A 21,493-nucleotide genomic window follows, 5' to 3' on the forward strand; every position below is an offset into this window, starting at 1 on the left:
TCAATAGTTATGGAAAAGATAAAGTCTATTAGATAGGATCATACTGAGGGCGGGGAAGGTCTGCATTGCTTGACTGCTCCTCTTGGTGTGTATTGCTGTTATTAGTGTGTATCTGGGTCCATTATGGCATTTCTAGGGTAATTCTAGACCTAGTCTAATGTCTGTAAAGGAAGGTTTAGATACTGTATTTTACAGTGTTCATTGATAATTCACTGTATAGAGGCCAATTATTGAATGAATTTACACCTTATATTTGATTCATTACCGATGACCAACAATAAGGGCTTATAAAACATCACTACCTACAGTAGTAGATAGCTTGAATGATTGGTGACCCGATTAAATTCCATGAAAGCGATAGGCCTATTTAAAACTGCCCTTGGTGTTTTAAGTAAGTTGTCTTACTGGTTTTTACCCTGTCAAAGCAGTAATACCAATGGCATTCAGTAAAAGGTCAATTTATTAGCATACATGCATGCACTTCCTTATGCTCCAACACAGGGCCACACTTAAAGGGATATTCCACCATTTGGAGAATTACACTCTTTTTCCACATCCCCTTGAGTTAAACAATTGATTTTTACCTTTCTCCAGTTCATCCAGCCATTCTCTGAGTCTGGCGACACCACTTTTAGCTCCAGCCTAGCATAGATCATTGAATCGAATTAGTCCATTAGCATCTCGCCTGCTAGCATCACGTTTAAAAATGACTAAGATTTCCGGTTATTTTCCTATTTAAAACTTGTCTCCTCTCAAGTTAGAAAGACTGTAATAAGACCAACGGAAAATCAAATGTAGCGATTTTCTAGGCTGATTTGACATGGAACTATACTCTCAGGCTTAATAATCCAGTCACTAACCGATTCGTCTGCTGCAGCTCAACCTTGTTGCTGGAAGTTAGCCTACAGGGACTATTTTCAGGTGCTGCATGATATCATTGTGTTGCTGTGCCCATGGTGTTCCTTGATTATTACGCTTGAATGAGAGTATAGTTCCATGTCAAATCAGCCTAGAAAATGTCTGCTGCTTAATATCCAAGACGATATGGAAATGGTGTTCTGTGCAGTATGTCTAGACTCTGTTTATGACAGAAGGTTTAGTGACTGTGGTCAGGGGTGGGCATGGTTTGCACAGGTGTGGCAGAGTCTAGCCCCAGAAGCGTCCCCAGGTAAGACTGTTCCCGGGGGTCCATCATCTGATCTGGGCGCACGGGGTGGACGATGTTGGTTGGCTGCGGCGTCAGCGTGTACTTCTCCAGAAACACCAGGTCAGTGGCCGGCTGGTACCCTGCCGTTGCCGGCTGCCCCTGAGGCAGGACCCCATGAGGTGCCCCCTGCACTGGCAGACCAGCCTGCCCGGAGATCTCCGACATCTGCACTGGCACCAGAGTGACAGGGACACACACGTCGCCAGATGAAACACTCTGCAGGACGCTCTTGTGCTCAGCCCGGTACAGCTTGGTAGGTTCTGAGTAGGGCAGTGGGGGCATGATCTTCTCCCCTGGTAGGCCAGCCTGAGGTTGCTCGGCAGGTCTGGAGCTGTGGACGTGGTCCACGTGATACTTCAGCTTGTCTTTCCTCTTGAAGGTGGCACTGCAGTGAGGGCAGTTGAAAGGCCTTGCGTCAGAGTGGATCACCATGTGCTTGGTTAACGTCTTCTTAATGCGGAAGGTCTGTTGACAGATAGGACATCTGTATGGCTTCTCTCCTGTACCAGAAAAAAGCAAGAAGATTAAGTCATAGGGCCTTATTTATGTCCGGTGCCAGGCGAGGCGCAATGTCCGGCATAAACCGTCCGCGTCCCCGTCCAGCGCAAATATTGCCTAGCAAATCAACTGGACGTGTGATCAGGCTGATCTTACTTTTGACGCCACTGAAATGATTACACCACTAACCAAGAAAAAAAGAAAAAGAATTGCCCTGTTAAGAGTGCATTATCAAGAAATCTAGCTTACGATCTGCCTAGTGGCAAAACCCTAGCAACACAATGCAAAGACTTAGTGTGCTTGGCTGAATGTCCTCAGGATTAATTCACTTATTCAAATGTTATTGGGGTTAGCGCTACTTCTTGTCTTGTTATGTTTTCAACATGGGCAGATTATGAACTTTCGGGCCCCATATATTGTCATATATGTGGGAGAGGGGGTTTGGGGGTTCTCCCCCAGAAAAAAATTAATTTGTTTGATGTGATTTCCTGTATTCTGGTGCATTTTGGGGATGGCCAAAACTAAATTCAATCAGATTCATGGCCTACATCCTGATTTGTTGATATTGAGGCAATGATTCCATGCAAAGGCTTGGGCTTCAGGGCCCCCTGACCCCTTGGGCCCCTAGGCCTGGGCCCAGTAGGCCCGTGCAGTAATCCATCCCTGGTTTTCAATTGTGACACCTTGTCAGTCAGTCATTACTGTGAAAGTAAATAACTAAATTAAGACTTTCTTCTGTTCTTGCCAAACAAAATCAATATGGCCAAGCGAATGCAGAATGTGTTTATAGGTTACTTTTCTTACACACTCCTGTTTCAGCAAAGCAAGCTTTGGTGCAATCCTGCTGTCGCATGTGCAAGCAGATTATTTTTGCATAGATGCATTCACTAATCATTATAATTGCAACGCGCCATGGTTAAAGCACTCCTACCTTCTACAGGAAATGGGAGAAGATGCTCTCATTGGTTTATTGGATGTCACAACGCCCAAAACACACCCATGATTAATTAACAAATATAAGTACAACCCTTTTGAACCATGCACCTGCCGTCTGATCTTTTATTCTACTGTCAAACTAGCAAAAGTGGACATGGACACACCTTAAATGCACTTAAAGCATATGCTTCCTTGCGCTTAAGATTGTCAGAATAGGGAACATAGTGTCTGCCCTCAATAAGTTTGAGAGATGTAGCGCAATATTACTTGGTTCTGTGTTTAGGTTTTGTAAGTTGTATTGAAATATATACAGCGCATACGGAAAGTATTCACAGTGCTTCACTTTTTCCACATTTTGTTATGTTTCAGACTCATCTTAAAATGGATTCAATTAATTTTTTTCTCATCAATCTACACACAATACTCCAACACTCCACAAAAAACTGGTGTTTGGAGTGTTTTGTAAATTTATTAAAAAAAATAAAAGACTGAAATATTCAATTTACAAAAGTATTCATGTAATAACTCGTTCTGGTGCCTTCTACTTCTATCAATGGTCCTTGAGATGCTTCTACAACTTGATTGGAGTCCACCTGTGCCTAAATTAATTTCACCGGATATTATTAGGAAAGGCACACATCTCTTTATATAAGGTCTCACACAGTTGATGGTGTATATCAGAGTGACCTAGCCATAAGGTCGAGAGAATTGTCCGTAGACCTGCGAGACAAGCTTGTGTGAAGACACAGATCTGGGGAAGGATACAAGAAAATTTCTGCAACATTGATAGTGCCCAAGAGCAGAGTAGCCACCATCATTCTCAAATGGAAAAGTTTGGAACGACCAAGAGGATGAGAGAAGTGTAAAGAAGGACAAAGATGTTTGGATGCACCAGAGCTCAATACTTTCCGTATACACTGTATATATAAACTTTTGAGGGTAGAGGTCAAATAAAATGAAGACAATCTTTAGAATTAGTACAGACTACATACAACTGAAATCTCTGAGTTTAATAACTTTACACAAGATAACAGACAACACTGATACAAATCAATATAAAAAATCAATTCACCTGAGTGTGTTCTGAAATGCATCTCCAAACTGGACTTTCCTTTGAACTCTTTCTTGCACACCTCACACTGGTGAACTGCTGTTTTGTACCTGATCATTGACAAGATGTTAGGTTGATCCCATGTCAAATTTATAATGTACTGTCTCACATTAGTGAATGTTGGAGACTTACTTTTGCCACACTTTCTCCCCCAGGTGGACACTCTTATAATGGACAGTGAGGTGGTCGTGACGCCTGAAGCATTTGCCACACTCCTCACACTGGTGGGCTTTCTCACCTGCACACCAATAGAATCACAATTATTCTGAGAATATTCTGTAGTTATAAAAAATGGACAAATCAATATACATTTAGAATAGCAATGCCAGGGATTTGTTGCTTACTCGGCAGTAAACATATACTTTTTCATAAATCACCCCTCACTGAAGTAAGCAAAAAGTAAGACGGATGTGACCACCTTTACAAAATAGTATCTATTACATACAGGACAATTGCCACAGGATAAAATGGTTGGTTGGGTTACACTTTTGAGATTACGCTATGAACTGAATCATAAGGTGACATGCTTTGAAAAAATGTATTTTAGAGATAAATAGGGGCTAGGTGGGATACAAGACAGTGGACCATTTTAACTGGCAGATATGTCCTTTTGTTGAGTATCTGGGTGTTTTTTTTTCAAAGGTGAACATACCAGAGTGTATTTTCTTGTGCTTAGTGAGGTGATCATGCCTGATGAACGTTTTCCCACACTCATCACACTCATAGCGCTTGTCGTCGTGGTGAACGCGGAGATGGAGTCTGTACACAGTCATTAATTTAAGTAATATGGCAACACTGTTATTACGAGTTTGTACAAATGCCAAATTATATGGTCAATGGACAGGAAAGCATAATGCTGCCTTGGCCTATGCATCTGCATCTCAGTGGGTAACAGACTGTATAAATGTGTTATGATGAAAACCTAATGCAACTACTGATACTAATGCTGAATACTGAAATACACTAAAACCGACTCATGGCAAAGTCACATGATTTGTGGTTAACAATTAATACTGTGATGTACAGCAAAATGAAACTGAAAATTGCAGTAAAATAGAGTAAGATGGACAAGAGGCGGTTACCTGTATGAGCTGCCATGTCTGAAACTCTGCCCACATATGCTGCAGAGATGAGGTTTCTCTCCGCTGTGGATTCTTAAATGCTCCCTCAGGGTGGTTCTATGATAAAACATCAGATAAGCTGTCATACAGGTAACAAGTGACACTATCTGTTACACTAGTAATCACTGGCTAGAAAAGAGAGCAGGGTGTCAAGCTCATCAAGGAAATTGCCCAGGGGCCTCATTACAGCATCTTCCTAACTCTGGAATCCTATTTTATCTCAATTTAGGATGGCATTTAAGATATTTGGTATTACAGAAGCATGTTTCCTAACTGCATTTAGGAAAAAATCCTATCTTAACTTAAGATAGGAATTTGGCCATTACAGAACCATCCTAACTGAAGAATTTCCTTAGAAATCCTAACTTAGGATGGCACAGACCCTGTCCAAAATTCAAAATAACTGCCAAAACTGACTGCAACAGTCTTGCTGGGTTGTTGCTTAGCCTATGACAAGATGAGGAGCATGACTGTTAGGGACACCATAAAGCATATTTCACTAAATAGGTTGTCCTGGTGGACGGTAAATGACAATCACATACATTTTGATCAGGGCTGTCACCATGATGGCCATTCAACTTTGGCACTCCATCCATGTCTAGTTCAGAAATGTATACCAGCCCATGTTCAGAATTATTGTTTTATTACATCTTCATAATACACAAATATACTATAAGTATATTTTATTTATCCTTTATCCTTTTATCCTATCTGCTTTGTGTTTGGTGAACATTGAAATTTGTTGTATTGTTTATGTTCAGCCTTGCACTGGCAGAACAATATGGTAAAGAGAGTTGGGAGGATCATTAAGATTTAACTTTCAGAAACATTTTCCACGACCACAATGTTTATAGAGAGTGGTTTGATTTAAAACCAGCATTCCTAATTGTACCATAACAAAGTCACGTGACCTTACCTCTCCCTTACGGATTTCCCACACAAATAGCATGTCCATTTTCTCTTTCCACCATGCGTGCATTCAATGTGTCGTTTCCTATTCCCTGTGTCATTGAACTGCCTCCCACAGATGTCACATGGGAATGGACCTTCAGGAAGAACAAAGAGCAAGATACTCTCTCAAACTCTACATGAAAATCTGTCATCCTTAAAAAGGCAACGACATACACGAGATACAAAAAACATTTACTTGATAGTCTAATGCTAATGGTCATTTTGTATTAGCACTATCCTTAAATCACCACACAATACATTTGGACAATAACTGGAATGGAAAAAGACTGAGGCAAAGCATTGCAGACATAAGCTTTTTCATACCTAAATGGTATTTTTCCTGGTGCTTCAATCTTGCAAACCTTGACTTGAAGTAGTCATCACAATAAGCACACTTGAAAGGTCTATCTTGGGAGTGCAGGATCATGTGTTCCTCCAGATGGGGTCTTCGGGTGAAAGACTTATGGCATATCTGCTTTAACAGAAGGTTCACATGTAGAGAAAAGGAATCACACAAACCACAAAATCAATTTATTTTGTTTTGTTTTTATGCAACATATTAGTTGTTGTTTGTGTTGTTGTTGTTGTTGTGTGTGTGTGTGTGTGTGTGTGTGTGTGTGTGTGTGTGTGTGTGTGTGTGTGTGTGTGTGTATTTTAATCTGAGCAAGGCACAACAGAACTGACATCACATTTCCAGCCTTCACTCTTCTTCTTCCTCATAGTCATGAACTCCTGTATATGGTCAGGATGGAACCTATGAATCACACGTTCCAAACATTAGCTCAAGACATACTGTATACCACACATAGCACCACAGCTCTCTGGCTGGGGATAAACACATCAGTATTACATGAACAGAACAGTGCAACAGAAATGCAGCATGCAATCACTCTTCTTGCTAGAATCCCATACCAAAGCACTCTACATGACGTGAAGGGGCAGAGGTACAGAGGAGCAGCTCATGAAAATTCAAAGTGCAAGATAAGTGGCTGAGGACAGATGAGTGTTTTGTCCTTTTGTTCAAAATTGTCCATTTCCTGAAGGATACATTAGCTTGTCTGTCAAATTGTTTATATAAAATTCATCGACTTTCCACTGAAATACCATGCACACATAATATGTGGATAACAAAGCATGACAGAATTCTGGTCTATAAACATAAGAATAAACATTCAAAAAAGAAACATTTTCAAAAACCCATATCAAATGAGGGGATTATTTTAATTTTACTATAATCTATCTATCTAGATGTTTTCAATTACAGTAATTACATATTTGGAGAATTAACTTCCTTTCATTTGTAATAGACAATTATTTTTGTTGTATAATATATCATCTGCAATATGAAGAGAGTGTACATGCAATACACAGACATAGCTTGTCATGACCATGTGATCCATACATTAAAAGCAGAATATGCAATATGAAGTACATCACCATCTTCAACTGATTCATGTGATGGTATCAGAGGGTATTGATATGGGATAGAATTTCTTGCCTTACTTTATTGTAGGTGCACAAATGCTTTAAGCTCTAACCGAGGACTGTGGGTATAGAATGGGGTTAAGTTAATCTCACCTTCGGACGTGTTTTGCCATCGTCTTCTTGCTGGCGTGCAGTTTGTTGCAAAAGGGACACTTGTGGTCTTTCTTTTGGAAAGGAGCATTGTTAGCATGCTTCTTCTTGTGCACAGTGAGATTGGACTTAGTGGAGTAGCACTGGTGGCAGATATCACACTGAAAGGGCTTCTCCCCCGTGTGAACACGGGTGTGGCTTTCATACTTTCCTATTTACAAAAAAGAAATTACATTTGAATTTGAATTAATAGAAATAATTCTAATGAATGAATCTTAAAAAAAAACTTTAGGTTATGCTCTCACAAACTGGAGGTCATACTGATTCTACTCAATTAAGAAATAAGACCTTTACACTTCAAATGCATGTTATTCTGACTGTGATATCAAAAATATAGACTTGTGAACAGTGGTTAAAGTGGAATTTGGCAGGTGGGGGAACCCTAAAATTCAGTGTCGGTGCAAAGGGGAAAAATGACTCACCGTTGGACAACATATTGTGTCTCGTGGTGTAGCAATACTTTTTGGACAAGAATTCCCAAAAAGTATTGCTACAAAGTTGCCCCCTTGTGACCCAAAGATATGTGAGTGTCCTATAACCCCATGGGAATAAGGTCATAGAATGTTGAATAAATGTGTCAAGGGGAGAGTTCATCCTTTTGAGGAAACATGGAGTAGTTTGGCAAGCATACCTGCAAAAAGCCCATCAGGGCCAGGCCTGACTGAAGTATTTGCAGTAAAAGGTGTAGTCACCCACCTATTCTGTCAAATGTTTTGTCACACTTGGGGCACTGGAGGGTTTTCCTGTTGGAGGTGTGTATGACCAGAGGAGCAAGGCCTTCTGGGTAAGTGTGAGTGGATGAGCCAGATGCCCGACTGTGTGCCACCACCTCATGGCTGGGTGGTATCCCTGAGGCCGCATCTGCTTCCACCTGGCTTGTAGTGGTGCTGTTGCTCCCCACCACCTGCCTGCTTTCAGCAGTCTGCTCCTCCTGATGCCCTACAATCACCATCTCTACGTGATCAGCTATCATCAGCTTCTCTTGTGCTTCGGTGGGGTTTTGTCCTTTCACGACTTCAAGTCTCTGGGCTCCCTCTTCTTGCTCATTGTCTTCTTCATTTTCACCCTCTGCATCCTCATCGTCTTGTCCTCCTCCTCTATCCACCTCCTCTCCTTTTCCGTTCAGTATTTGTTCATTGGCTTTTCCCTCGGTTGTCAAACTGTCAAACTTGGCTGGGGTCTTCCTCTGCCGGGCAGACCTCCTCGTGGTCACCACAGCTACTGTTTCTATAGCTACCTCACCCTGAACACTCTGGCTCTCGGCAGTGTGGCTCCTGGCCATGTGCTTCTCTAGGGACTTCCTGTAGCAAAACGTACGGCTGCAGAGCAAACAGCTGACAGCCCCTGGTCCCTGGGCTTTAGCGCCACCTGCTGGAGGACTCTGTGGCCCTGCAGCCTCGGCCAGGTCATTGTGGACTGATCCAGCCTCTCTCTGCACAGGAGACTCTGTGGTGGTGGTGGAGCCACACTGGTCTGTCAGCAGCTCCACTGCAGTCAGCATGTTCAAGAAACGTGCTGCATCCACCAGGCAAGGGATCTCAGTGTCTGACACCACAAACTCAGATGTGTACAGGAAACACAGCAAATGCTGGAAGGCAGAGTCATCCATGTGGTCAACAGTGATATGGCTGGTCTCAGGGTTTTTGCAAAGTCGGGTGTGGAAGTAGCTGCTCCCAAAGGCAAGCACAACCTTGTGGGCACTGAACTGTTTCCCACTCACAGAGACTGTCAGATCACAGAGTGAAGTGGGCTTCTGCCGGTCTTCGTTTAAAAATTTGATAAAGCTGCTCTCATTGTGCAAAGAACTCAGGTGTCTCTTATGAGACTGTTTGTCAGAGTAACTTAAGTCTGTTTTGGCACTACATTCTCTTGTTTGAGGATCCAGTTGTTCCCTTTCAGAAGTTCTGCACCGAAATTTCATTTTTGACACTTGGAGAGGGTCTGATTTTCTCTTCATTATCAAAACTGTGGGCTCCTTTACAAGCCTAAGAGGTAAAAATAAAAACAGGTTTAGGCCTAAGTAAATCAAAATAAAAGATATCAATAGGAGGGCACTAATAAATGCCAATGTAATCTGCTCTTTACAAAATATTCTTCATTCATGAATTGAAATTATCATCCACCTTTGTGAAATCCATCCTACAACTTTTATAGCAAGCCTGAAGCCTGTTAAATGTGTTGATCAGCGCTATAGGCCTCTTAAGCAAATCACGATCAAAAGAAATATGCATAGGCTATAACATCGTCCTCTTGACTTTGGCCTAAATGAACTCATCGGCGTCATCCAGGCTATGCATGTTACTAATTTGCATTTTCCTATTGGCAAAAAAAACGATGCGCTACACATCCGAATTCAATGTCCTCCTTACGGACCCCCATGTCAAGAACAAGGCCCCCCTAAGAGGAGTGTGTTGACAAACGACCCCATAAAGCCCAACACGAACAATGCCGTACACAACGAATTTTGAAATCATACCTTCAACTCATCATTGAATTACTCGTTTGTGGTAATATACATCGGTTCTCCGAGATAAATACTCAAAAACATATTTTTTTCCTGATTATGTCTCGACGCTCCACCTCCCTTTTCTCGAGGAAGTGAAGCACGTCAAAATAAGCAGGCTGATCATTGGTTGCTTTTCATTTGGTAAAAAAAAAGTCCAGCAAGTAAAGCTAATTAGCCTACCGCAAATGACAAACATTTTTGTGCAATTTTGTCCACTGCCAAACATAAATGATGGCACTAGTACCCTAATAAAATGCGTATCAACCAAACGGACTGAAAAAGAAATGGGGAAAATACCCTGGCATATCAAAATAAGAGTCGTCAACTCCCGAGGTACATTGGGTAATTGAGGAAACTAGATATCTGTAGTCGGCATCAGCCGTTTCGGTCCATGTAGGCCTATGGGTTTCAAATAAACTGCTGGAAGAAAATGCAATAGCCTCGGGGTTAATTGTAACATAAACTCTGTTCAATTTTATTATGCCAGTGAATAATAAACAACTATGGCTGACAATAACATGCACACACACACACACACACACACACACACACACACACACACACACACAACTAAATTAATTGTTAAACTCTTTTTGTCATAATCGTAACTGGTGAACACTTGCACTTGTTATTCAGTTCTGTTATCATGATGCTAATTTTCAATAGGCCTACACACAATCTCACACAAATAGTGTTTGAAACTGTTGAAGCTGGTGCACATTTGCACATTTTATTAAGTTGTATTACACACACACACACACACACACACACACACACACACACACACGCACACAAGACACACACACACACACACACACACACACACACACACACACACACACACACACATGCTAATTTAGTTGTTAAACTCTTTTTGTCATAATCCTAACTTCATTATGTTACATTTCACCCCGGTGTTAAATACCATGTTACATTTCACCACAGGACTTGTTAACCAACCCAGACTGGGGTAGATTGTAACATTTCACTCCTTGTATTTGAAACTGAATCACACATTTTCTGTTTGTGTTGGTAACTGAAACTAAATCACACATTTTCTGCTTGTGTTGAAAATATAACACCTTTGCCATTTTATGCTTTGAATAACCATTTGAACACACTGGTTTAAAAGAGTTTGAAGATACAAACAGAAATGTCACAACCATCCCTGGTCTACCCACAATAGCCTAGCCTACCTTGTGCACTGAATAATTCTTCATTCATAGAGCACCATAACTTTGACAGCAATATACATCATGAAAACTGTGCCTTGTTTCACTCATAGCTGTATTGGCTATGAAATGATTAATTAAATGGTGATCAAAGTCAATGTCAAGAGTCTTTTAAAGTTCTATATAGAAATGGAAATAAATGTTATATACAGTAATTTCCTGTGTATTACCGCATTGTGCATAAAAAGCAGAGCAGTGTTTTACGCAAGTAAAAAAAAAACAAAAACATATTAACACCATATTAACTGCACACGTGTATTAACCTCATAGCTGAAGATATTTTGCAAATTCGATGTATAAACCTTGGCTAATAGTTGGGAAATTACGGTAGTTGCACACAAACTTTTGGGATGAATTGCAATCAAACACATATTTGTTGACTGTTAGTTTGTGAGATTAAGCAGGACTTTTGCTCTAGGCAATGTCAGTTACGTAATAGGTACAACATGTGTGAAGCCTGGCAGGTGACAATGTGTCTATTGCCGCCCAAGTTAGTCCCTGGAACCCTAGCCCTCCCGGCGTAGGTAGTCATGCAGTAAGACATGTAAGTGCATTAGCCTAATCCCATGGATCTGGTTTGTAGTGATCCTGGCATTAAGCTTGTCAGTCCACACACATGGAAAGAGATGCACTCTGCATGAAGCCTTTGGGGATGGCCTTTACACAGCAGTTCTCTTCATAGTGAAGATATCCATATATCTGCACCAAATAACTGACACCAAAAGACATGTGGAAAGTTTTCCTGTGGACTGTTGTATTACTCCAAACAGGTACTGTTTACACGTGTTACATTTGATTGTTGCGTTACTCCAAAGAGGGGCTGTTTTCATGTGTTACAATTGTTTGTTTGTGCTCTTTGCGGTTATAGCTCTTATTTCTTTCTCCCTAATTTGTTTCCCTGTTAACTGAGTTTAGACAAATGTTTAAGAGGACATTTAAATAATGGCTAATAATATACAATCAATAGATACAGTAGGTATGCAGATGGTAAGAATTAATTTGAGTATTATTCTTTAAAAGGGAAATGCGGGGGGAAGTCTATGCACATCATTGGCTACAGATGTCACCCTTCCAAATCATATTTCATATATGTTGCAAATAACAATGGGAGAATGAAAGCTTAAAGATTCACCTGTGTTTTGCTGGTTTCATGATCTACAAGCTACCTGAAGCTTTTCTGTATTATTATAGTTTCATTTAAAGCTGGACTGGATGTAGTATCCTCCTGCAGGGGCAAATTAATTTCCTTTTGTCTTTCCACATTGTGAAGGTGCTGTTTGTCAGGAACTCATCAATGGATGTGCTTTGGAGCCATGCCAGAATGGAGGCTTGTGTGAAACTAGGGAAGGAATCTACACCTGCCACTGTTCCCAGGAGAGCCTGAATGGGCAACTCTATGGGGGGGTTAACTGCACAGTGCCTCTAGTAGGATGCCGAGGCCACAGGTGTCAGAATGGAGGCACATGTTCTCCTTACCTCAGTAACGGGCGCCACCGGTACACGTGTGCCTGTCCCAAGGGATTCACCGGTCCCAAATGCCGAACTCCCACCACCTTCTCTTTTGAGACTAACGGATACCTCCACATCGAGCCGTCTTTCACAAACCCTGACGGTTCTTTGAACATCACCCTGAGTTTCCGCACTGACCAGACGGCTGGTATGCTCCTCCAGCGTAAAGTAGAAGACCTGCTGCTCACTGTGGAGCTGGTGGACGGTCAGCTGCGTCACACCATGCGCCCGGCCCAGGAGCCGGGTGAGGTCCTGCAGGAGGTTCTGGTGGAGGGCATGGTGGCCGACGGCAGGTGGCACAAACTGGAGGCCTCACTCCGGGGTGGGACACTGGGGCTCACGCTGCAGTGTGTGGACGATGACTGCCCCAGCAGTGAGAGCTCAGGCCAAAGCCCAGCAGGGTCCCCCTCGTCTTCTGAACTTGGGTCTGGCTACCCCGAGCCCAGTGCAGTCCTTCAAAGTCTCTTCGTTGGAGGCATGCGGGGTGACGAAGCCCCACACTTCATCGGCTGCATTCAAGACTTTCACGTGGAGTCCAGGCTGGTGATACCGAGGGTTGGGCTTGCAGCGAAAGCTGAGCAGGTGAACGTCACAGCAGGCTGCAGTGAGCGGGACAAGTGTGAGGATGGCCCCTGTCAGAACAGAGGCAGATGTATCAGCCAGGGCTGGATGAGGTACTCATGCGAATGCCACCGGCCATATGAGGGAGACCACTGCCAAGAGGGTAAGGTACTTGGTAGATAAAACCATTGTTACATGGGCCTGTGCAAAAAATACTGTCAGGTCACTCACAAAAGTGCTCAACAAGTAAAAACATATCACGAATATGGGTTACACTTTACTTGACAGTATCGACATAAGAGTGACGTGACAATGTCATGAACGTGTCATAAACAAGTCATAAACGTTTATGACATAGCGCTTCTGTTATTAAGTGACATTCAGTTTTTGTCATAACAAGTTAGGGTTAGGTTTAGGGTTAAGGTTAAGGTTACGGTTACGGTTAGAGTTAGGGTTAGGGGTCATGTGTCATGACAGTGTCATGTCACTCTTAAGTCGATACTGTCAAGTACTGTTACCTGAATATGTTATATTTGATGTAACCCTCCCCCACTCAATGTCTTGTCTCAATTAAGGACAACATAACCATTATCATTTTAATTTTCCTTAGAGAATTTAGACTATTTATAGTAATAAGTATAACCTCGTGACAGTATGTAGCTCTGGTTTAATTTTTCTGATGCTTTTTTTAAACTGATGTCCTTTTCATCAATTGGTAATTTTAACAGGCTACGGCAGAGATCTTTAGACCCACGTTTCCTTAATCCATCTGCCTTGTGTTTGTGTGTGTGTGTGTGTGTGTGTGTGTGTGTGTGTGTGTGTGTGTGTGTGTGAGAGAGTCCTAAATTGAATGTAAAGTTTCCCTGGAAGCAATGCATCGTTAGTGTTATAAACAGTAAAGAGAATAAAGTAGAATTATGTAGATTAATATTAAGTGAGAGCCTTGTTACAAGCCTTGTTGGGGCATCCGTGGCCTACTGGTTAGCACTTCGGACCTGTAACCGGAGGGTTGCCGGTTTGAACCCCGACCAGTAGGCACGGCTGAAGTGCCCTTGAGCAAGGCACCTAACCCCTCACTGCTCCCCGAGTGCCGCTGTTGATGCAGGCAGCTCACTGCGCTGGGATTAGTGTGTGCTTCACCTCACTGTGTGTACACTGTGTGCTGTGTGTGTTTCACTAATTCACGGATTGGGATAAATGCAGAGACCAAATTTCCCTCACAGGATCAAAAGAGTATATATACTTACTTATACTTATACTATGTTATACTGGAAGTTATCGTATCACTCACATTTAAAACTAAATAATATTATTTTCTTCTTCCTCAGAAAAGTTGAAAGACATGGTGTTAAAATGCATCTCTGTTGTAACATCACTGCCATCCACTGGTAAAAGAAGTACATCCTTAGCAAACTAAGGATGTACATATGTAGAAATGTAAAGAGATGGAGGGGAGGGGGTGCAATGTTTTGTTTTCAGCAGCTAAATTCACAACATTAAAGTCTTCATTAACCAGCTAAATTTGTACAGTCACAGATGGACAAATTTAGCACTTAGACGTAGGGAGGGATTAGGGAGCTAAAGAAACAAAGTCAAGTCCAGGCTCCACCATTCACACGTGTGCACACACATAAACACAAGGCAGATGGATTAAGGAAACGTGGGATAAGGATCTTTGCTGTTCAGCCTATTAACATGACCAATTCATGAAAATGACATCAAAACTATAAACAAACTGTTCCAAGTGTAATATATTTGCATGTACAACTTTTGTGCATATACAGTGATGGTCAAAAGTGTTGCCACCCATGCTAAAGTTGACTAAAAAGAGGAATATAAAATCATCTTTTGGAAATTTATCTTAATGCCTTAAGTAAAAAAAATGAGGAAATATCCAACCTTTAAGGACACCAATTTTCTTTGTGAATGAATAATGTATCATAAATAAAATGTTCTTCCGTAAAAAACAGGGTTCATAAGTATTGGCACTCCTATGTTAAATTCCCATAGAGGCAGGCAGGCAGATTTTTAAAAGCCAATTATTTTATGGATCCAGGATACTATGCATCCTGATAAAGATCCATTGGCCCTTGAAATTAAAATAGCCCCACATCATCCCATAACCTTTACAATACCTAGATTGGCATGGTGTTATTTAAGTTAGCCGATTAAGCTGGTTTGATTTGCATTGAGCTCAATGAGCATCATTTTAAGGAAGAACAAATATTTATTTATGATACGTTATTCATTAACAAATAAAATTGGTGTCTTTAAAGGTTGGATATTTCCTCTTTTTGTTTTACTTAAGGCATTAAGATCAATTTCCAAAAGATGATTTTGTATTCCTCTTTTTAGTCAACTTTAGCATGGGTGCCAACACTTTTGACCATCATTGTATTTACAAACATTCCAGCATGCACATTGTAGGCTTGTATTTATAGAGCAACATAATTGCACTATATTATTCAATGATGTGCTGATTGTGCTGACTGCAGAGTACATCACAGCCCGGTTTGGGAATGAAGACGCTGAGAGCTATGCTTCCTTCCTTGTGGAGGATGAGCCCAGTGAGACGGTCGCCCTGTCACTGTTTATTCGCACCAGGAGGCCCCAAGGTCTGCTCCTGGTCTTGGCCAACAGCACCAGTCAGTACCTCCGCGTCTGGTTGGACGAGGGACGGGTCAAAGTTCAAATCAACAACTTTGAGACCTTGGCGAGTCACGGCGTGGTCAACGATGGTCAGTTCCACCTGGTGAGTGTGAAAATCGAGCAGGCGAGAGTGGCCCTCTTCCTGTCGGCGAGGAGCCAAGGCAACATCCCCATCCGGAACATTCTGCTTCAGACTGGAGACGCGTTATACGTGGGCGGGCTTCCGGACCGGCGCGCTTCTCTGGCATTCGGAGGGTACTTCAAAGGTTGCGTCCAGGACTTACGCATGTCATCAAAGCGCCTGCAATTCTACCCCATTGGCACCGCGGTCAGCTCGTATGCCCAAGAGAGTCTGGTCAAAGTCACACGTGGCTGTGCCAGTGACAACTCCTGCAGTGTAAGCAATACAGACCAGCAATCCCTGCTTATGTAACCCAATGATCATGCCAACTCTGGCTACACTCTTACCTTTTGATGTGCTAACTGTTGTGCAAGATAAGCCATGTATCACAGAAGGAACACATGGTAGAAAAATACAAACAGGAGTGAACACATTAATCAGAATTTAGCATGATCATTGTCTAATAACTACCAAGTCTATTTGACCATCACAGAGAGCAGATTTCCTGTCATAATCACATGGGTCAGATGAAACATATAAATGTTTAAACTCTCCTCTCTAGGCTAACCCCTGTTTAAATGGAGGAATGTGCTACTCCATCTGGGATGACTTTGCGTGCAACTGCCCTCCCAACACGGCAGGCCAGCGGTGTGAGAAGGTGAAGTGGTGTGAACTCTCCCCTTGCCCTTCTTCTGCTACCTGTCTGCCAGATGCGGATGGCTTCCAGTGTGAGTATGCAGCAATGCATGCTGATAACATACAAATAATGTTTTCAAAAAGAATGCTTTACCCCATAATGGTTTAAACACTGCCATAAATGTCCACTCTTGTTGTTTGCTGAAGGTGTTTCAAATGTGACTTTCCGGGAGAACAGTACCATACTGACGTACAGGGGCAATGGGAAAATCCAGCGACCCCTGGGGAGTGTCTCTCTGCAGCTCCGGACCAGGGCCAGTGACGGCATCCTGCTGCACGCTGAGAGGGGCAACGAGTTCATCTCCATCTCCATCCAGAGCTCCCACCTGCTCCTGGAGCTTCAGGTGGGCCAGGGGGCCTCAAGACTGAGCATTGAAAGTGAGAGGCCAGTCAGTGATGGGGAGTGGCACATGGCAGAGCTGGTTATGCAAGAGCCTATGAGCCTGATGTCGAAATGGGCCTTAGTGTTGGACGGGGATATGGAGGAAGCAGCGGTCTCCAAGGACGCCTGTGGGAATTTGGACTTCCTGAAGGACGGAGTGGATATCCTGGTTGGGGGACTGGGCGCTGGAGCAGGGGGGAACCTGGTGGGCTGTCTTGGCCCCCTGGAGATAGGTGGCCTGCTGCTGCCATTGTACACGGACTCCGAAGCTAACCTGCCTCGGCCGCAGGAGGAGCAGTTCCTGCGTACCTCGAGCTCGCCCTGGCTCGGCTGCTGGGGCGCGGACGTCTGCAGGCCCGAGCCCTGCCACAACGGGGGCGTCTGCACAGACCTCTTCAACAAGTTCCACTGCGAGTGCCCACTAGGCTTAGGGGGGCCACACTGCAACGAGACAGTGGACGTATGCGACTCGGAGCCCTGCATCCATGGAAATTGCACCTCCAAGCCAATGGGTTTTGAGTGCAAGTGTGAGGCCGGCTTTGAGGGAAAGCTCTGTGAGGCGCACGTGGATGCGTGTGCAGGTAATGAGTGCGGGCAGGGCGCCACCTGTCTCAGAGGCCTCATGCGGTATGCCTGTCTCTGCCCGCAAAATGCCACTGGAGCCCTCTGCAGGTGAGTGTCCTATTCAGGTCAGTTCCTCTGTTGTCGACATTGCCACAACAACTGAAAATAGTGACAGAATTATAGATATCTGTACATAAAATATTTCTTGAATATCCTTGATGGGGATAAATGTTAATAAATAATATGCTGTATGATAAATGTTTAATTTCTATGTGATGTTTGTATATGTATTTCATTCATCTTTGCATGTAGTGATTGTTGTTGTGAAATGTCCTTTGTTTAGAGACAAGATTCCAGAGACTCCATGGTACATTGAAAGGATCCCGTGAGTATTTTTGTTACACAACAAATGCACCAATATGGCACAAGATGCATGTTTGCAGAATTAAGTGGCTTAATGTTTGATAAAAAAAACATTGTTGTCAGGCATAATTCCAGAAAGGACATAATTTCTGATTACACTAAAGGCTAACCCCTATGAGACTTCGCCAATATTAGAGACCAAATTTGCAACGTACCTGTATTTCTCTTCTAGATATCCTAAACTGCCTGTGTCAATCTGTGGGAACGAGAAGCTAAATTTCAGATGTTTTAATGGTGGAAATTGCTCAACAATAGAAGACACTTGCGATTGTATGCCTGGGTTCACAGGGCAATGGTAAGTAATTATGACCGCCGCGCAGCGAAGCGGCGGTCATATAGGTTTAGTCAGATTATTATTATTTATTTTTTTTCTTTTTCGCATGTCCAAATTTCCGTCAAGGATTCCCGGGACACTGAAAGACCGGGGTACACGAAACTTGGTGGGCATGTAACCCCACATGGATAGCATGGAACCATCGTTTTTCGTTTTAATCTGTAGCCCCCCCGCTGGACTGGACCCCTCGAAAGGAGGGTAGGGCAGACACAGTTTTCTGTGAATATCTCGAGAACCGTAGGGTTTAGGAGGACCATTTTTTTTTGTATGTTGATCTCAAGGGGCCATGTCAACCCATTCCATAACCACTCATTTCATGTATAGCGCCACCTAGTTAAACACAAAAAAGTAAAAATGAGGTGTTGTAATCGCAGGTATCTGTGACATAGTCAAAACTGCACGAAATTGGAAGTGTAGGATCATTATGACACCCTCTGAATGCACACCAAGTTTCGTGGAATTCCGTTCATGGGGGGCCACACAATAAATTAATTTATGTTACTATGCACCAACTGGCCTGTAGGTGGCCGGAGACAGTTTTCTGTGAATATCTCGAGAACCGTAGGGCCTAGGAGGTCCACCTTTTTTTTTGTATCTTGGTCTTAAGGGGGCATGTCAACCCATCCCATTACCACTTATTTCATGTATAGTGCCACCTAGTTAAAAAATAAAAAGCAAAAAATTAGGTGTTTTCATCACAATATCTCTGGCTGACATGGTCAAAACTGCACGAAATTGAAAGTGTAGGATCATTATGACACCTTCCGAATGCATGCCAAGTTTTGTGAACTTTCGTTCATGGGGGGCCTTACAATAAAATGATTTATGTGTACATTTAGTGACCGTACACCAACAAGGATTCATGGGACACTGAAAGACCGGGGTACACGAAACTTGGTGGGCATGTAACCCCACATGGATAGCATGGAACCATCGTTTTTCGTTTTGCTCTGTAGCCCCCCCGCTGGACTGGACCCCGAAAAGGAGGGTAGGGCAGACACAGTTTTCTGTGAATATCTTGAGAACCGTAGGGCCTAGGATGACCAATTTTTCTGTATGTTTGCCTCCAGGGGTCATGTTAACCCATTCCATGTGCACACATGTGCATAAACAGATACACACGCACACACATACATTCACAGTAATCATACGGATGACACATACTCACACAGTAGACATATGTACGCATGCATGCTCATGCACAAACACACATACGCAGACAAACACACAAGCACGCACACACACACACACACATAAACGTGTGCACGCACACATGCACACAATTCAAGAATTTCTCAGAATTATGAACAGGCAAGATGGGGGTGGGGTTGTATAAAATTAATTTTACATGTGAAATCTATGAACTAATCATGTTTTGGTACTTGTTGTCTACCAGATACCAGTGAGAATTGAGTGTGGATAATGCAATTTAGTGAGACAGTTAGAATCATATAGGCCTTTCAGCATGATTTATTTTTGTGGAAAAAATGTGCTGGACTGGGCGGCGGTCATATTTTGTACCGCTCTGCGGTACATCTAGTTATATTTATATCCCGCCCTCAAAATAAAAGTTTGTTGTGGTCATTTGCCATTCTTTTGTTCTTTTGGTATATTCAGATATTTTGTTCTCAAAAGGTCTGTTGGGTGTACAGTACCAGCAGGTCTATGGTCTGACAGCCTCTGCCTTTTTCGTCAGGTGTGAGCAGGATGTGGATGAGTGTGCGTCTGACCCCTGTCTGAACGGAGGATACTGTCGCAATCTCATCAACCGCTTCCAGTGTGTGTGTGAAATGAGCTTCTCTGGCGAATACTGCCAAATTGACGTTAGTGATTTCTACGCTTACGTGTTCCTGCTCATGTGGCAGAACATCTTTCAGCTTCTCTCATACCTCATCATTCGCCTGGATGATGACGACCCTGAGATTGATTGGGGTGGCAATGATTGGTGATGGAATGAAGATCGAATTCAGAAAGACTGTTTCAAAACAACAGGAAATGGTGCAATACCATACACAACAGGTAAATATTGAGCTGTATGCAGCAATCACTACCATCTGATCATATTAAACTCAGCACGCATGTATGTGGTGCATGTTTTTGTATCATAAATTGCCCTGTAAAGTGATGTGATATGAAAACAAACATTCTGTATGTACTCTGGTTCAATGCAGGATCAAAACAATAAAAGTAGTCTGATAGTATTCACACTCTGTATTCCATAACAGGTAAATATATAGATGTAAATAGTCTACACATCGTGAATATAGCCATACCCATATAACAGTCACTATTTAAACTAATAACTTAGTGCCTTAATATCAGAAAATATTTTATAATTATGTTTTTTTATCCATTCTTCTGTCTGATTAACTGTGTATACCCTGTAGAATAAGAGTGCACGTGTGAATGCAGATGTATCAATACCACGTTTTGTAGTGTCCACATAACCTCCATGGTAACCTGGGTGTTGATATATAAACTGTATTTTAAGCAGTCATCAAATGCATAACCTGATATGCATGTTAGAATAGTTCATGTACATTTTGAAATGAGGAAGAGAGAATATCTGAAGAACTTTTCCTTCTTCCTAGTTTTGTGTGTTGGGCACCCCTGTGGGTTATATTAAGGACATCACTGACTACCTCAGGTACATGTGGCTGACAGGAGGTTGTATGTTAGATGTTGTATGTTCATTTTCTTCCAGTGTAAAAGCAATAATAAGTCATTTTGAAGGGGCGTTTATTTTGAAATTTGAAATAAATGATTGCTTTGTTCTCATTTACTATATGTGATATTGTTCATGTTGAATGAAAAATGAACCTCGTTCTGAAATCTCTGCTCATGACCTGAATTGCCTCTCACTACAGTATGTCAATAGAAAAACAACTTTGTGGTCAATGAGGACACTAAATGGTCAATGAACTTTTACTATACGACAGTGGGACAAGTGTTGTTGACGTTAAATTTAAGTCATTCAAATTCACTACAATCAGATTACATAGACTCTGAGTATTATCCTGTGCCTTTGCTAACTCTCAAAAAAAAATCTCAAAAAGA

General features: G+C 42.3%; 2 protein-coding genes across 4 annotated transcripts; one reads left to right on the forward strand and one right to left on the reverse strand.

The window, feature by feature from the left end:
- Positions 1 to 931: 931 nt before the first annotated feature.
- On the reverse strand, positions 932 to 12,720 carry zbtb41 (zinc finger and BTB domain containing 41). 2 transcript variants are annotated; one of them, XM_048238422.1, is made up of 11 exons: positions 12,674 to 12,720; positions 8,156 to 9,444; positions 7,403 to 7,610; positions 6,509 to 6,578; positions 6,149 to 6,296; positions 5,790 to 5,919; positions 4,835 to 4,930; positions 4,405 to 4,511; positions 3,885 to 3,990; positions 3,714 to 3,802; positions 932 to 1,707 (listed from the first exon to the last, which is right to left on the reverse strand). In XM_048238422.1, the coding sequence occupies exons 2-11, from the start codon at positions 9,414 to 9,416 to the stop codon at positions 1,097 to 1,099; spliced, it is 2,826 nt and encodes a 941-aa protein (XP_048094379.1). In that variant the 5' UTR covers positions 9,417 to 9,444; positions 12,674 to 12,720; the 3' UTR covers positions 932 to 1,096. The 2 variants fall into 2 exon arrangements, with proteins under 2 accessions (XP_048094379.1, XP_048094386.1); XM_048238429.1 differs by lacking the exon at positions 12,674 to 12,720 and adding an exon at positions 9,936 to 10,044.
- LOC125291576 (protein crumbs homolog 1-like) lies at positions 11,841 to 21,168 on the forward strand. 2 transcript variants are annotated; one of them, XM_048238394.1, is made up of 8 exons: positions 11,841 to 11,967; positions 12,468 to 13,430; positions 15,763 to 16,313; positions 16,600 to 16,765; positions 16,881 to 17,787; positions 18,023 to 18,064; positions 18,275 to 18,397; positions 20,133 to 21,168. In XM_048238394.1, the coding sequence occupies exons 1-8, from the start codon at positions 11,925 to 11,927 to the stop codon at positions 20,383 to 20,385; spliced, it is 3,048 nt and encodes a 1,015-aa protein (XP_048094351.1). In that variant the 5' UTR covers positions 11,841 to 11,924; the 3' UTR covers positions 20,386 to 21,168. The 2 variants fall into 2 exon arrangements, with proteins under 2 accessions (XP_048094351.1, XP_048094359.1); XM_048238402.1 differs by having other exon boundaries at positions 20,302 to 20,406.
- The last annotated feature ends 325 nt before the right edge of the window (positions 21,169 to 21,493 follow it).

The sequence above is a fragment of the Alosa alosa genome, chromosome 1 (assembly GCF_017589495.1).
Source record: "Alosa alosa isolate M-15738 ecotype Scorff River chromosome 1, AALO_Geno_1.1, whole genome shotgun sequence".
Lineage (NCBI taxonomy): Eukaryota > Metazoa > Chordata > Actinopteri > Clupeiformes > Clupeidae > Alosa > Alosa alosa.

Bases quoted from the DNA above. Each gene is read 5' to 3' on its own strand.
- LOC125291576 (XM_048238394.1), top strand. From the start codon at position 11,925: ATGTGGAAAGTTTTCCTGTGGACTGTTGTATTACTCCAAACAG. The intron at 16,314-16,599 runs GTAAGCAATACA...TCTCCTCTCTAG, and splicing joins CCAGTGACAACTCCTGCAGT to GCTAACCCCTGTTTAAATGG. The intron at 18,065-18,274 runs GTGAGTATTTTT...TTTCTCTTCTAG, and splicing joins TGGTACATTGAAAGGATCCC to ATATCCTAAACTGCCTGTGT.
- zbtb41 (XM_048238422.1), bottom strand. From the start codon at position 9,416: ATGAAGAGAAAATCAGACCCTCTCCAAGTGTCAAAAATGAAATTTCGG. The intron at 4,931-5,789 runs GTAAGGTCACGT...GTTTTATCATAG, and splicing joins GGGAAATCCGTAAGGGAGAG to AACCACCCTGAGGGAGCATT. The intron at 3,991-4,404 runs GTATGTTCACCT...ATTGGTGTGCAG, and splicing joins GCACAAGAAAATACACTCTG to GTGAGAAAGCCCACCAGTGT.